The following is a 15,616-nucleotide window of genomic DNA, read 5'->3' as shown; positions in this document are numbered from 1 at the left end:
AATGTTCGGCAAGTATTTTTCTAACTGGAATCCTTTTAAGGGGAAAAAACTGCCACTCCTAAAACCGTAGCTCTGTTAATTTCTTTCCTGTTTTGTTTTTTAATGTTTATTTATTTTTAAGAGAGAGAGAGAGACAGAGGGCAAAGAGGGAAGGGGCAGAGAGAGAGAGAGAGAGGGAGACACAGAATCTGAATCAGGCTCCAGGCTCTGAGCTGTCAGCGCAGAGCCCGACGTGGGGCTTCACCTCACCAACTGTGAGATCATGACCTGAGCTGAAGTGGGACGTTCAACCACCTGAGCCACCCAGGCGCCCCTTTCCTGGTTCTTGAAGTCGGCACCTCCCTTGTTGTAAGGCAGCAGCAGTATTACCTGCCTGATGGAGCAGCTGCCAGGACCTTTTCATCATAAAAGCCCAAGGGGACTGCTTCTACCAAGAGTCCTCCCTCTCTTTGCCTCCCGCCAAGAATGGGACATTGGGGAAGGAAGAGGGCTGGGGGTGGGGTATCCATTAAATATATTTGCAGTACCTAACAACCTTTGGACAAGCCAGTTGACAGTTTAGGTAGGACTTGTCCTCCTCTGGATTTATAGAAAACACGTAGTTTACATCATATATGAACTGGGATTTTGTCTGAATAGGAAATGTGATCTTAATTAACTGCTTCATGGGAATTCCTTTGTATAAGTCTCAAACTGTCAGTCCAGCCAAAATGTGAATTCAGGAAAAATATGGTTTCCCATATTGAATTTGTTCTTTATACAAAGCTTTGAACATCCCAACCAAACATTTTTGTGAGGTAGACCACACGGGACCTGCTGTCTGTATCTTTTCTCTTTGAGTCTAGGAGAATCTATCTCTACCACAAATTTTTAAGATTGTGTTAATTCCAGTTTTCCTGTAAAATGCTGGCCTGGCTAAATTGGCTGCTTTCTCCTTGATTTTATCTACCTCAGTATCGCTTGTCCTAGAAATCTGTTATCCTTTGCACTTAAACCGTGTAGTCCATATTAAAGCAGTATAGACAGTCCTGTAAAGTGGTTTTTTATTTATCAGAAAGTCACAGATGTCCACCTCTTTTTACAATTATTTATCACTTGTCTTTAATAAAATTCCTTTTTCAGTGCACATGTAAGTAAAAGAATCGAACTGACTTGTGATTCATGCATTCATTGCACAGATATATATTGAACACTTTATTTGTGCCAGATACTGCCAGGCACAAAGGATACACTAGTGAACAAGATAGAAATTGTTCCCTTTGTGTAGAGAAAAGGGGACTGCAGTCTTAGATAATTAGAAACGGTGTCATTGAGGTGACATTTGACTTACTAAAAAACAAAATTCATCCAAGTAAATTTTAAAGATCTTACTGGCTTTATTCAGCTATTCATGAATCGGGCAGCATCCCATCTAGCAAGCAGATAGAAAGGAGCTCCAAGGAGCTATACAACATAGAAGGCTTTTATAAGGCAGAAAGAAGCAGGCAAAGAAAGTTTCTAGCAAAGAGTGGATTGCTTCCGGCAAGGCCACTACCTTCTATATGAGATGGAACGGGTCTCTTGGGTGGATTACCTCACTACTGTTGACCAGGTAGTTCTAAATTGACAGGTTACAGGTATTATTCCTGGAAGAGGCTGAAATTGCAGTTAGGTTAAGTATTAAATCTTGGTTTGCTGATGTGAGGCTTAGCACAAGTGACTCCGTTTGGGGCCCCTTGTTTCTTTCTTTATTTGTTATTTATTTATCTAAAATATTTTTACTGTTTTATTTTTGAGAGAGACAGAGTGTGAGTGGGGAAGAGGCAGAGAGAGAGGGAGGCACAGAATCTGCAGCAGGCTCCAGGCTCTGAGCTGCCAGCACTGAGCCCGACTCAAATTCACAAACTGCAGGATCTTGACCCCAGCCAAAGTCAGATGCCCAACCACCCCGGCGCCCCCCGCCTTGTTTCTTTTTTTTTAATTTTTTTTAACGTTTTATTTATTTTTGAGACACGGAGAGACAGAGCATGAACAGGGGAGGGTCAGAGAGAGAGAGGGAGACACAGAATCCGAAACAGGCTCCAGGCTCTGAGCTGTCAGCACAGAGCCCGACGCGGGGCTCGAACTCACAGACCGCGAGATCATGACCTGAGCCGAAGTCGGCCGCCTAACCAACTGAGCCACCCAGGCGCCCCGCCTTGTTTCTTTTTTTAAATAAAGACCTGAAGGAGGTGAAGGAGTAAGCCCTGTTGATAACCAGGAACAGAGGATTCCAGGCAGAGGGAACGGCTAGCGCAGTTTCTGAGGCAGGATGAACCTGAGTGTTTGGAGAGTGGTGAGGACCTATTGTGGCTGAAACAGTGAGCAAAAGGGAGAGTACAGGAGAGTAGGGGTGGGGGAGGTGAGGTCAGAGTGTCCTGAGGTCAGCCTTTGAAGGGAAGGTGGAAGGGAGGGCAGCAGGAACGGCATCCTTGACGATTCTTGTGCGATGAGTGAGCAGCCGTTGCCACTTCTTGGGGTGGTGGTGGGGGGCTCTAGGGCTGGGGCTGGGGCCTCAGTGTTGGGAGGGCATGGCCCTCCGGGCAGATGCTGTGCATAGACATTCCAGAAGCCCAGGGCAGCTTTAGGGATCCCAGGAGTTGTATGTCTTTAAGGAGACTATTTTATTTCTTCTGGCAATTTTAGTGGCTTTCCAAGTATCATCACCACTTTGTAAGTGGGCAGGCAGACTTTAAATCAAACCTTTATGTAATTGAATCTCGGCCTTCAACTTTATGCACTAACAAATGTCTTTTGTGTACTGTGTGATTATCTGTGAATCTGTTTGAAATAATTCATTTGTAAGCACTGACTCGTAAGAACCTTAATTCAGACATATTCACATTTCTTTTGGTAGATATATGCCAAAAATATTGTAGAGCAACAGCAATGGAAAATATTAGGGGCTGGTTTCAAAATGTGATTTTCATTAACCTTAATGGAATTAAATTTGCATGTTGTTCCTTTTTTTTTTTTTTTTGCCTAAAGGTAAAATTCATTGTTTCTTCTTCATTTTCTTTCTTGTTTTGACTAGTAGATCTTTCATAACAGATTATGGGGTCAATATTTCCTAACTATATGTGCCAAGTGAAAACCCAAATTGCTGCTATTAATCAGAAACTGAAGTTCACTTCATTAAAAGCTTATATAAATCCAGTTTTCAGGCTGTTGCTAATTTCTAACCACTCTTTTTGGTTTATTCTTTTATTGAGGTGACTCTTCTAGCATCTAAATTGCCTTCAGATTTTAGCCTTTAGAAGAATCTATAATTAATTAAGCAGCTGGAATTTGGGTGATTTTGTAAACTTCATTGTGGATCAACAAGATGTACTGTCTGCCCCGCCCAATCCGTGTGGGTGGAAGCCACTGGGGCCAGGGGGTGGCTGCCACTCTGGAAGCACTGGATCCTTTGATTTTGAGTGGCCAAGACCCACTGTGCAACCAACTCATTATTCTGAAAATTGCTAATTAAAAGAAAAACAAGGAATTAAGCAAATTTCCTGCTTCTCCAGTACAACTGTTTTTTAGCATAATCAAATAGCCCTACTGGATGGGGGAAGGTTGTTCTTCTGTTTAGAAAAATCTCCGTATTTTCTGGATAGAAGAGACGATACAATTAGGAAAATCACCATTTTGCAGACCATAATGAATTAACTGACTCGGGCAAGTGGTCAACAATGGAGGATAAAACCAGTTGGTAAAAGGTCACTGGGGAACTTCATAAGGGAAAGATCAGGACTTTCTCACTCAAATCCATTGGTCAATCTCAGCATCACCAAAAATGAGATAACCAGTTAGTTGATCATATCTCCTAAGAACCACACAGTACCCCCATAGTATATTCTTGCACCTCTCCCTCTTCTCCCCTGTCCCCAGGGTGGGAGGGGACCTGACATAATCTCATCAGTCCTCTGGAATGAATTCCCAGTCTACACAAAATACGGGGCGTAGTGGAGCAAATTATACACCACAAGGAAGCCATTAGACGGATCAGAATGTGGCATGTTCTATAGGCAGTTGACCTGATTTAACAAGTCAAGTAGCATGGGGGGAAAAAAAAGAGGTAGAAGGCATCTAAAATGAGAGTTAAGAGATATGACAACCAAATAAGATAAGCATTTTGGGGTTGAGATTCAAGCAAACAAAAGACATTTTAAAAGAAAATTTGGGAAGTTTGAACATGTACTGTGTCTTCGTTGGTTGGGATTTGCTTCAAAACATTCCAGCAAAAAAATGTGGTATTCAGGAGAAGGGTGATAATAACATGGCAAAATGTTGATGGTTGTTGAAGCTTTTTGATGGGTATATGAGGGTTTGTTAACACTCTCTATTTGTTTGGACATACTCCAAGTTTTAAAAAAGGGAGAGAGAAACTTATGTTAGGAGTAGTGTATCAGGAATACCCCAGAAATGATTCCATTCCTTGGAAGATTTGTGCCTATGAAGTGGTCTCATAACAGAAAGGGGAGCGTTTAGGAGTCTTTAGGAAGTCTTTAAGAGTCTTTAGGTAGACTCTTCTGTTTTCTGTCTCCTCACAGAATACTTCACTTCTGGCACATCCGATCGCCAAATGTGCGCTGGGAGTTTTTCCCACACCGGCAATTCTGAGTCAGTTTTGACACTATTTACTGGAAGTTAGCATCAGACCCCACAGTGGAAGGGCTCAGTCCCACAGGACTGTCCTCCTCCACTTTAGACACCAGTCACATGTCCAGGGTGTTGTTACCCTTGCTTACTACCAACTGGGTATAAAGGAGAGGTTCTCATGACTGCCACCATGGGTTCGGTTAATTTGCGAGAGCAGCTCACAGAACTCAGAAAACATTTTACTTACTACATCATAAAAGGCTATAACTCATTATCAGCCAGATGAAAGGGATGCACAGAGCAAGGGGTGTGCAGCTTCCACGCCCACTCCGGACGCACCAACCCTCTAGCACCTGCCCGTGTTCACCAACCCAGAGGCTCTCTGAGCCCTGTCCTTTGGACTTTTTCCAGGCTTCATTATGTAGGTGTGATTGATTAAATCATTGGCCATTGTTGATTGATTCTACTTCTAACCTCTCCCTTCCCCAGAGTGGTGGGACTGAAAGTTCCAAACCTGTAATCAGTGGTTGGTTCCCTTGACAACCAGCCCCCCATTCCTAGGGGCTTTTCAAAAGTCACCTCATCAACATAAACTCAGGTATGGTGTAGAGAGGCTTGTTACGAATAACAAAACACACTTTATCTCTCTTATCACATAGAAAATTCCAAGAGTTTTAGGAGCTATGTGGCAGGAACCTTGGAAGAAGACCAAAATACATATTTCTTACTATAAATCACAATATCACAGGGAGTATTATTAAGTTGTTGTGATGAAAAGGAAAGCAGGTACTTTTCAGGAAAATGAAGAAAATAAAAGTGAGTCAAGGAAGAAGCAGAAAAACACCCCCCTGGGCAGGAAGGACCCCAACAGCAGGTAGGCAGGGTGTGCTCCTCATTTTGGTGACTGAAATGGCAATGTTGCTTTCCTTTAGGAGAATAGGATTTAAAATTTAATAGTTGCTAAAAAGGCTTCAGGGAACATAAGGGAACTACTAGGTTTGGTGGGCAAATTCGAAAGAAAGAGAAATAAAAGAGTTCCTGGAGTATAATTGTACATAGAACTAGCTTTCCCGAATTATTTTCTCTTCTAAATGTTTATGGTTACTGGTTGGCTTGTGAGATTTCACAGGATTGGATAACAGCCTGTTTTGGCAGCCTCCCTCATCTTTACAAATCAGGATTCTGAGTGTCTGTAAAATGACAGTTGCCTAAAATCCTTCTGGGACCAGCGTATACAGGGGTGGTGCCCTGTACCCCCCTGCTGCCTCAGGCCAGTGTGCAGTCTTTGTGTGGAGGGGGCTTGTTTGCAGTGTCCAGTCCCCCATGAGACTGGGCTTCTTTGCCCTCTGGCTGATGCTGACATATCCAGAGCCAGGAAGATAGAAATAGCTTGATGTGGAGGAACCCCATGAGTCCTTGCTCACTCCAGGACCCCTCCTGAGGCCTCACCAGCTCCTTTGGTCTGCTCTCCTCTTTACCTAGCTGCTACCACCCACCCTCCTGGAGAAAATACACACGAGCTGGCTACAAGCTGGCAAAGATGAGTGAGAACAGTCAAAAGTGCTCTAGGCCTTGTGGACAAGACAGACAAATAAGTAGACTGAGACAGTAGGTGTGATGCGATGGGATGCAAATGACTGCTGGTTGGTTCGGAGTTCTCCTGCTCCTCTTACTCTGGCAGGACCCAGCCCCCTACACCAGAACTTCCTACCCAGCCTAGAAGAGGTTAGGGCAGGGCAGAGAACTAGGTTGGGCCCTGATAAGGATTTAGAACTTACACAGAATGAGATGGGATTTTTTTTTTTAATTTATTTGCTTATTTTGAGAGAGAGGGAACAGGAGGGACAGAGAGAGGGAGACAGTCTCAAGCTCCATACTGTCAGAGTGGAGCCTGATGCCAGACTCCAACTCATGGAACCGTGAATGATGACCTGAGCCAAAACCAGGGGGTGGACACTCAACCAACTGAGCCACCTAGGCGCCCTGATATGGGATTTTTTAAGGGGGATTTTGAGCAAGAGACCAGCATGATTAGACTTGTTTTTATAAAAAAAATCACTATGGCTACAAGTGACAGAAACCAAACTCAAATAGCTTAAATGACAATAAAAGCAAAAAGCAGCTAATAGTGATGTATGCTGTGCTCTGTTCTGAGACTCTACGCATTAATTCACTGAATTCTATTATTATTTTTTTTAATTTTTATCTTTTATTTTTGAGGGTGAGAGAGAGCACAAGCAGGGGAGGGCAGAGAGAGAGTGAGACAGAATCCGAAGCAGGCCTCACTTTGAACTTGTCCGCACAGAGCCTGATGTGGGGCTCGAACTTACAAACCATGAGATCATGACCTGAGCCGAAGTCGGATGCTCAACGGACTGAGCCACCCAGGCGCCCCTTAATTCTATTAATAACCTTATGAGTTAGGTACTATTCCCATTCCTGTTTTGTTGATGAGGACCCTGAGGTGTGGAGAGATTAAGCAACTTATCAAAAGTCTCCTCGGCAGATCCAGACTTTAGAGCCAGGCGGTCTCACTCTATAGAGTACAAACTCTTGACTGTAGCACTGTGCTACCTCTCAAGAGAACAATATATTGACCCATGAAACTGAAGCAAGTAAGCTCTTTGGGCGTGGCTGGATTCAGGGGTTCACACCGTACCGAAAAGACCCAAATTTTGTCTCTTCTTTTGCCTTCACGAGTGCTCCCTTCATTTCTAGGCAGACTGGACTGTCCTAGACGGAAGGCTAGGCAGACTGTCTCCATGCCAGAGCCCCCAGCAACTCAACAGAAAGAGCACCTCTGCTTTCCCTGAGGTTCTGACAAAAGTTCCAGAACTGAGTCCAGTTGGCTTGGCTTGGGTCACCTTGCCTGTCCTTGGACCCTATGACCAGAAAGGTTAAACTGACATGCCGATTAGCCAGGTCTGACTGTATGCCCACCCCATGGCTGCAGTACAAGCGGGGTCCGCCTCCCCCAAGCCACAGGACTGAGAGTGGCTCTCTGAGGGGGGCTCCCTCCGAAGGAGGCCACCCACACCCAGATCTGGAGGGGGTCAGAAGATGAGAAACACAGTTATAACCCTCCATATGCATTGCTAAATTGTTTTGTTTGTTTTTCAGGATTTTAGCAATTATGCCTTTCTGTGAAGTCTTCTGTTATGTCTCTTGGTAAAGTTCCATAGTCTCCTTCCTAATGATTGTGTATGTTTCTTCTTAAAAGTCTTTTTTTTTTTTTTTTTTTTTTAATTTTAATTTTAGAGAGACAGTGTGCTAGCATGGCAGAGGGGCAGAGGGAGAGAGAGTCTTAAGCAGACTTCACACTCAGCACCAAACCTGATGCACAGCTCAATCCCATGACCCTGGGATCATGACCTGAACTGAAATCAGGAGTCAGACACTCAGGGGCACCTGGGTGGCTCGGTTGACCATCTGTCTTCGGCTCAGATCATGATGTTGGAGTTCATGGGTTTGAACCCCGAGTCAGGCTCTGTGCTGACAGCACGTAGCCTGGACCCTGCTTCAGATTCTGTCTCTCTCTCTCTCTCTCTCTCTCTCTCTCTGTCTCTCTGCCCCTCCCCCACTCACGGTCTGTCTCTCTCCCCTTTGGACATAAATCAACATTAAAAAAAAAATTATAAAAAAAAAAAGAGTCCGACACTCAATCGACTAGTCAAGCCACCCAGAGATGCCCATATTTCTTCTTGAAATTCTTAAATAATTTATATTTCAGTTGCTCTAATGAATGAGATACTATTTTAGCATTTTTTTCTATAAAATGGAAACATCCTTGATTTTTGTCTCCTCCCACATGACTGAATGCAATAATTCCCATGTTTCAATTAGTTTATTTGGGGTTTTTTGGTGTATATATGGTCACGTCATCTGCATATGTCTCCTCCCTTCCAGTAGTTACATATTTTGTGTTGACCAAAAGTTTTAATATGTGAAATAATCACCTTTAAGAGTGAGCATCCGGGACACCTGGGTGACTCAGTCGGTTGAGCGTCCGACTTCAGCTCAGGTCACGATCTCATGATCTCGCAGTCCGTGAGTTTGAGCCCCGCGTCGGGCTCTGGGCTGATGGCTCAGAGCCTGGAGCCTGCTTCCGATTCTGTGTCTCCCTCTCTCTCTGCCCCTCCCCCGTTCATGCTCTGTCTCTCTCTCTCTCAAAAATAAATAAATGTTAAAAAAAAAAAAATTAAAAAAAAAAAAGTGTTCCCTTTAAAAAAAAAAAAAAAAGAGTGAGCATCCTTGTTTTGGTCTTCATTTTAATGGGAATGCTTTGGATATATTACTGTTGATTATTGATTTTAAAAAATTAGTTTCTCTTATACATGGTACATGCTCATGATAAAAAATTCAAACATTTCTGAATAGCATAAGTCTCCCTTTCCAAAAATAATGATCCTCCCTTCCAATTCCATGCCAGTCCCAGATATAACTACTATTAATTGTATTATGGATCTATGCAAAGAGCAGCAAATAGATATGCACACAGAAACATATAAGGAAAATACATCTTTTTATTCCCTTACACATATCCTTAATTCTATTAACAGCATACCCATTAATTATATTATTGGCTCTTAGGTTGAAAGAATAAGAGTACAGTTCCAAGCCATAACAAATGTTATACGTGATTCTTTATTCATGGATGAGTTGTCACTTACAGGAAAGCCTTGTGTGGTTTATGGACTTCTTTCTCCACAAAAGTCATGATCTTCCCTGTGCCTGTTGGTAAGGTCACCTTAAAGTAATCTCAAGGTTTGCAGCTGGTCTCTGTGGGCTGGCTGCAGAAGAGCTGTCCAGGGGAAAAAGCAGGAAGTGTGTGTGTGTGTGGAAGGGGGGGGGGGGGGGTGGATCAGATGTCATTTTCACAAAGATACTGGCCTTTTGATGTCCTGCACTCAGCCCTGGAGTCACCATGCTGCTCGCTTGGCTTGGCTTGGCATGCCAGGCACTGAAAACGCAAGAGTAAGCAAAACCAAGATCCTACCCTCATCCAGCTTAGCTTCTAGGTGGGGAAACAGACCAAAAAACAAATAGCATGTGCAAATGTCAGGTGGTAAGAGGTGCTGTAGAGAGAAATGAAGAAGGATAAGGGGGGAGAGAGAGGTAGAGGAAAGGCCAAGGATGGGACATTTGAGCAATGACTATCAGAGCTACAGCTGTACGAATTCCAGAGGGAAGGATGCTCCAGATAGAGCAGTGGTTCATTCCCCAGTGGGTCAGGGTGGGCTGTTCCTCAGAGTACATTTGGCAATGTCTAGAAGTATTTTCAGTTGGCACAAAAATGACATCTCCCTTCCCCCCCCCCCCCCATATTAGGGGTAGGGAGGAACTTGACTGTTACACCAGAGGGCACAGAATGGTTTGAAGGAGGAGGCAGTGAACTTGCATGCTAAGGAGTCAGAATATCACTGACCCACTATGTATTTGGGGGACAATTTTTGCCATCTTTTAAGACCTCAGTTTCTCTCTCTGCTTCTGACCAATATCCCATCCTTCTTATCCCACACGTATACACCCATGGTTGAATGGTGTTTTTGCAGGAAGTATGAAACTTTAGGTGACCTGACTCAGGCCCCAGATCCTGAAACACAGAAGTTTGCAGGAGCACAAAGGTCTTTGATTTATCTTATTTTCAACTCAAATTTACTTGGAGAAGGTGAAATCTTGGTATTTCTCTTCCTTATAGCCCATCACATTGTATTTCAATCCTGCGGCAGAACAGATGTGTAGATACTCAAAAGCTCCCCTCTACAGCCACATTCAAGCTCTTCTGCAGCTGTTGATCTCTCAGAAGTCACCCTGGGAGGAAGGGATTTTCCCCGCTTTTTTGCTTAAAAAAAGAAAGAAAGAAAGAAAGAAAGAAAGAAAGAGAGAGAGAGAGAGAGAGAGAGAGAGAGAGAGAGAGAGAAGAGAGAGAGAGAGAGAAAGAAAGAAAGAAAGAAAGAAAGAAAGAAAGAAAGAAAGAAAGAAAGAAAGAAAGAAAGAAAGAAAGAAAGAAAGAAACCAGGGGCGCCTTGGCTGGCTCAGTCTGTTGAGCATCCGACTTCAGCTCAGGTCACAATCTTGCAGTTTGTGAGTTCAAGCTCCAGGTTGGGCTTTGTGCTGACAGCTCTGAGCCCTGGAGCCTGCTTCGGATTCTGTGTCTCCCTCTTTCTTTGCCCCTCCTCTGCTCGTGCTGTCTCTCTCTCTCTCTCTCTCTCAAAATAAATAAACATTAAAAAAAATTAAAAACGAAACAAAACAGGGGCACCTGGGTGGCTTAGTCAGTTAAGCATCTGACTCTTGATCTTGGCTCAGGTCATGGTCTCACAAACTGTGAGATCAAGTCCCCAGTCAGGCTCTATGTGTGGAGCCTGCCTGGGATTCTCTCTCTCCCTCTCTCTGCCCCTCCGTGCCCCCCCACTTCCAAATTAGTAAACAAACTTAAAAAACCAGTAAAAATTTGAAAGTATATTCAAAACAATATGATCTGAGGGGTTGTGGTTACTGCATCTGTAGCCAGTGCTGCTGGCATCTCATAAGGAAAGACCAGGGACACTGCTAGCAACATGTGAACCTGCATAAGCCAGCCCCTGTAATGGTGAAGTCTCTGGTCCCAAATGTCAATAGTGTTGATGCTGAGACACCCTGATGTAGTGGGAACTGGCTTGTGCAAAAGACTTGAGACAGGAGCTGTGCTCAGAATTTTTGAGGAATAGCAAGAAAGCTGGGTGGCTAGAGCTGAGAAGGATAGGAAATAAGTTTAGAGAATAGTCAGGGGCCTGTTCACATAGAGTATTATAGGACAGAATGAGGACTTTGGATTTTCTTCTGATTGTAGTGGAAAGCCATTGGAAGATTTTGAGCAGGGGAGTACAATAATCCACTTTCTGTTTTCTAAGACTTCCCTGTGCAAAAAGTCGCCTCTAGGAGAGAGAGTAGATGCTGCTAGTTGGCTCCCCAAATCCAGTCTCCTCTCTCTCCTTAGTAACAAAACCCTGGATTTGTTTTGTTTTGTTTTCAGACATATTGTGCCTGGAAAAAGGACTGGACTCCCAGCCTTCCTTACATCTGGGGGTCTCTTGAATAAATTCAGGTCTGGGAAGATGTAGCTAGAGGTTTGGGATGAGTCTACCGGGAAGTTTCCTTAGAGGGAAGAGGGTACGCCCTTCCCCTGTCCCAGTTGGCTGCTCTCTAGAATGCAGGCCAATGGCTGAAGGTCATTTAGCCACTTAGAACTATGAGGCAACTGAAGAATGCCAGCCTTGCGTGAGGATGCAGAGCAGAAGGACGGGAACTGGGTTCCTTGTGACCCCGGGAGTCCCCATTGCCTGCTCTGGACTGCCTAACCCTAGGTTTATTTTTTTTATCTTAGAAAGAAAAGAAGTAAATATCACTCTTGTTTAGGCCACTACATTTGTTTTGTTGCTGTTGGGTGTAGACAGACCTAATCCTAATTGAATGGAGCAGAAAGATCAGTTAAGAGGCTATTATAGTAATTAATCCAAGCAAGAGATGATCATAACTTAGAACAGAATGTTAGCAGAGGAGGTGACTAGAAGCAGTTGTACTCGTTTTTAAGTGTGCAGCTCGGTGGCATTAAGCAGATTCCCAGTATTGCGCAGCCTTTACCGCCATCCAACTCCAGAACGTTTTCGTCTTCCCAAACTGAAAGCCTGAACCCTTTCAACAGTAACTCCCATTCCGCCCTCTCCCCAACCCCAGGAAACCACAATTCTACCTTCTGTCTCTATGAATTTGCCTATTATAGGTACCTCATATAAGATCATACAATATCTGTCTTTTTGTGACTGGCTGCTTTCACTTACCATTGTCTTTAAGGCTCATCCATATTGCAGCATGTGTCAGAGCTTCCCTCCTTCTTAAGGCTGATTAATATTCTAGCACCGTGGGGGTGTGCATGGGTGTGCATGAGGGAGAGGGGAGGGGCTGCAAGATGGCTCCAGGGTTTATGACACAAGCACCTGGACCACTGGTAGTACTCTTTACTGAGGCGGGGAGCAGTGAGGGAAGAGTAGCTGGAATAACAGGTCTGCAGTGCTTATTTGACATCCCAGGGGCAATGTCAGGTAGACAGTTGGATATACAAATTTGGAGTTCAGGGCTGAGGTCCGGACAGGAGATAGGAACTTGGGAACAGTAGATTCAATAGATGGTATTTAAAGCTGTGAAACTGGACCCGGTCATCAAGGGAGTGAATATAAACTGGAGAAGAACCAGAGGGCGAATCCAAGGACGAGTGAGCCCAGGGACACTCCGGTATTTAGAGGTGAGAAGATGACTTGGGAGCAGCCTAGGAGTACGCTAAAGGAGCAGCCGGAGAGTGAGGCAGAGATGGAGTAAGTGCAGTGTCTTAGAAGCCAAGAGAAGCAAGTGTTTCAAGAAGGAGCGGGGTGAGCGGGAGGGACCCACTGTCCCAGATGCTGCTGAGAGGTGGTGGGAGACCCCCTTTTCCACCTCAGCCCAGGATTTGCCACAGCTGTCACCGGTTGGAATTCACAAGAATAACAGAGGCAGTCGGTCTGATGTGTGCGGTGAGCCCTCTCTCAGGGAATAGGTGACACACGTGGCACCGGGTCCTGGGACGCAGAAGGCCTCTCCTCAGTGTCCTATGGTGAAAATAATGTTGATGGAGTGAATTTCCACTTTGAATTCCCCATTTGTCTTTTTAATCATTTTTTTTTCAGTGGAGATAGTTTAGTATTTTCTTCTTTTTAATTTTCATTTAATGTTTATTTTTGACAGAGAGAGGGAGAGAGGGTGAGCAGGGGAAGGGCAGAGAGAGAGAGGGAGACCCAGAACCCAAAGCAGGCTCCAGGCTAACAGCACAGGGCCTGACACGGGGCTCAAACCCACGAACTGTGAGATCATGACGTAAGCCGAAGTCGGGCGTTTAACCAACCGAGCCACCCAGGCGCCCTTAGTATTTTCTTCTTAAGACCAGTGCCTTGAGGCACCTGGGTAGCTCAGTGGGTTAAGCTTCTGACTCTTGATTTCAGCAGGTCATGATCTTATGGTTCATAGGTTTGAACCCCGCATTGGGTTATGCAGTGACAATGTGGAGCCTGCTTGGGATACTCCATCCCCCTCTCTCTGCCCTTCCCACTCCCCTCAAAACTAAATAAATAAACATTAAAAAAAAAAAGACATGTCTTAACCGCTCAGACATCCCAGTTATAGTATTTTCTTCTTCTTTTTTTATTTATCCATCTTGGGAAGGAGAGTGCAGGGGAGGAGCAGACAGAGGGAGAGAGAATCCCAAGGAGGCTCCACACTGTCAATGTGGAAACCAACATGAGTCTCAAACTGACAGTGAGATCATGACCTGGGCTGAAACTAAGAGCCAGACACTCAACTGACTGAGCCACCCAGGCGCCCTGGTAATTTTTTCTTCTTGATCAAAGTGCCAACTTTTGATGAAAAATACACTCGTATCAACAAAAAGAATTTCCTGAACTCTAATAGGCTCCCAGGCCGTATGCTTGTCTGGGTGACTTAAATATATTTTTATCTATGCCCCGTAGAAACCCACAATATAAATTTGCTTGTTTATGGAGGAAACTTGCATTTTGAATAGGAAAAATTACTATAAGAGCAGGGTCCTTTGCTTACCAAAATTAATATGGATTTAGTTACCTTGAGTAACCTTTCACTTTTTTTATGTCCTGAATGATATTTTATAGTTATCCTTATTGTTAAGATTTATAGCAACATAGCTAAAATATAAAACTCCCTGTGCGTGTTGGCATGGTAATAAATTGTTAATATATTTTCTTTTGGACAGCAGGTTATAAAACAGAACACATAGGGGCTCCTGGGTGGCTCAGTCGGTTAAGTGTCTGACTTCAGCTCAGGTCATGATCTCCCGGTTCGTGGGTTCGAGCCCTCATTGGGCTCTGTGCTGACAGCTAGGAGCCTGGAGCCAGCTTCAGCTTCTGTGTCTCCCTCCCTCTCTCTCTCTCTCTGCCCCTCTCCAACTCCTGCTTTGTCTGTCTGTCTGTCTGTCTGTCTGTCTCTCTCTCTCTCTCCCCCCCAAAAATAAACATTAAAAAATTTTTTAAATAAATAGAACATATAAACATAATCTAGTTTTTACAAAAAGACCATCTACAGGTACAAATGTAGGCTGTACAGGAAACATGTAATCAGTGGTTATATCTATTTGGTAATATTTGGTAGATTTTTATTTAGCTGATCTTTTTCCCCCTAATTTGTTTGCAATGATTATGTTTTACTGACATAAAAGGTTTTGTGCACCCGAGTGCTCGGTCCATGAAGTAGGAGTTCTGAAACTGTGTCTGTTGATATTTTTACCAGCAAGGGAGCAGCATATCCAGAGGCAGAATATAATCTTGTGTGAGTGATTAGCATTTGGTGTTGGCTCAGCCACCCTTGGGCAGGTGTTAGCTTTTCTTTCCTTTCTGTATTCTCCCTCTTATACATAACACGGCAGCTTCTTTATGCTCTAGGTTAATACCTGCTGCAAAGAGATCTTTGTCGTTTTGTTAGTTGCTTTTTAAATTTTTAAATATTTAAATACTCCCTGTAATCGGTTTTTAGGTCAGACTATACATAGTTGCAGTAAGTTTCTTTTTTGCATTTTTATACTGTAATCTAATCTTTGCAAGCACTTTCCATAGCCTGGGCATGGTCCACTGCATTCTCTATTTCTCTGGAGACACATTTAGGTTTTTATATCACATTCTGGTCTATTGGTTAGGTCATTATGTAATAACTCTGGAATTATCATACGAACAAAAGAGCAAGGTTGAGGGAACTTGGAACCAACTGTAATGTTTAAGGTAAAAGTAAATATTGAAGAGAAAGAAATGATTGAATGACTTTGGAATTTCTAATAAAAGCAGCCAATCCCGATCGCCTTCATTTCATTCACTCTGGACTTTTAAACTGATCAGAAATAAATGATGGAGTTCCTGGACATTTGACCATGTGGTATATGTATTGGTTTTATTTGTTCTTCACTCTAGGGATGTGAGAA

At 43.7% G+C, this 15,616-nt stretch overlaps 1 protein-coding gene across 4 annotated transcripts in view; it reads left to right on the top strand.

Annotated features, from left to right (window-relative positions):
* Positions 1-15,616, top strand: part of GARRE1 (granule associated Rac and RHOG effector 1) — an 84,485-nt gene that overhangs the window by 35,494 nt on the left and 33,375 nt on the right. The window contains exon 1 of one of the 4 annotated variants that reach the window (XM_042921007.1): positions 12,570-12,886. The exons of the other annotated variants lie outside the window; for them this stretch is intronic. Coding sequence (XP_042776941.1) covers positions 12,770-12,886 — 117 coding nt within the window. The 5' untranslated portion in view covers positions 12,570-12,769. Of the gene's footprint in view, positions 1-12,569; positions 12,887-15,616 lie in introns of those variants that run through there. 4 annotated transcript variants of the gene reach the window in all.

Source organism: Panthera leo, chromosome E2, assembly GCF_018350215.1.
Source record: "Panthera leo isolate Ple1 chromosome E2, P.leo_Ple1_pat1.1, whole genome shotgun sequence".
Classification (NCBI taxonomy): domain Eukaryota; kingdom Metazoa; phylum Chordata; class Mammalia; order Carnivora; family Felidae; genus Panthera; species Panthera leo.
The sequence above is the reverse complement of the archived record's forward strand: the minus strand, read 5'-3'. Positions and strand labels throughout refer to the sequence as shown.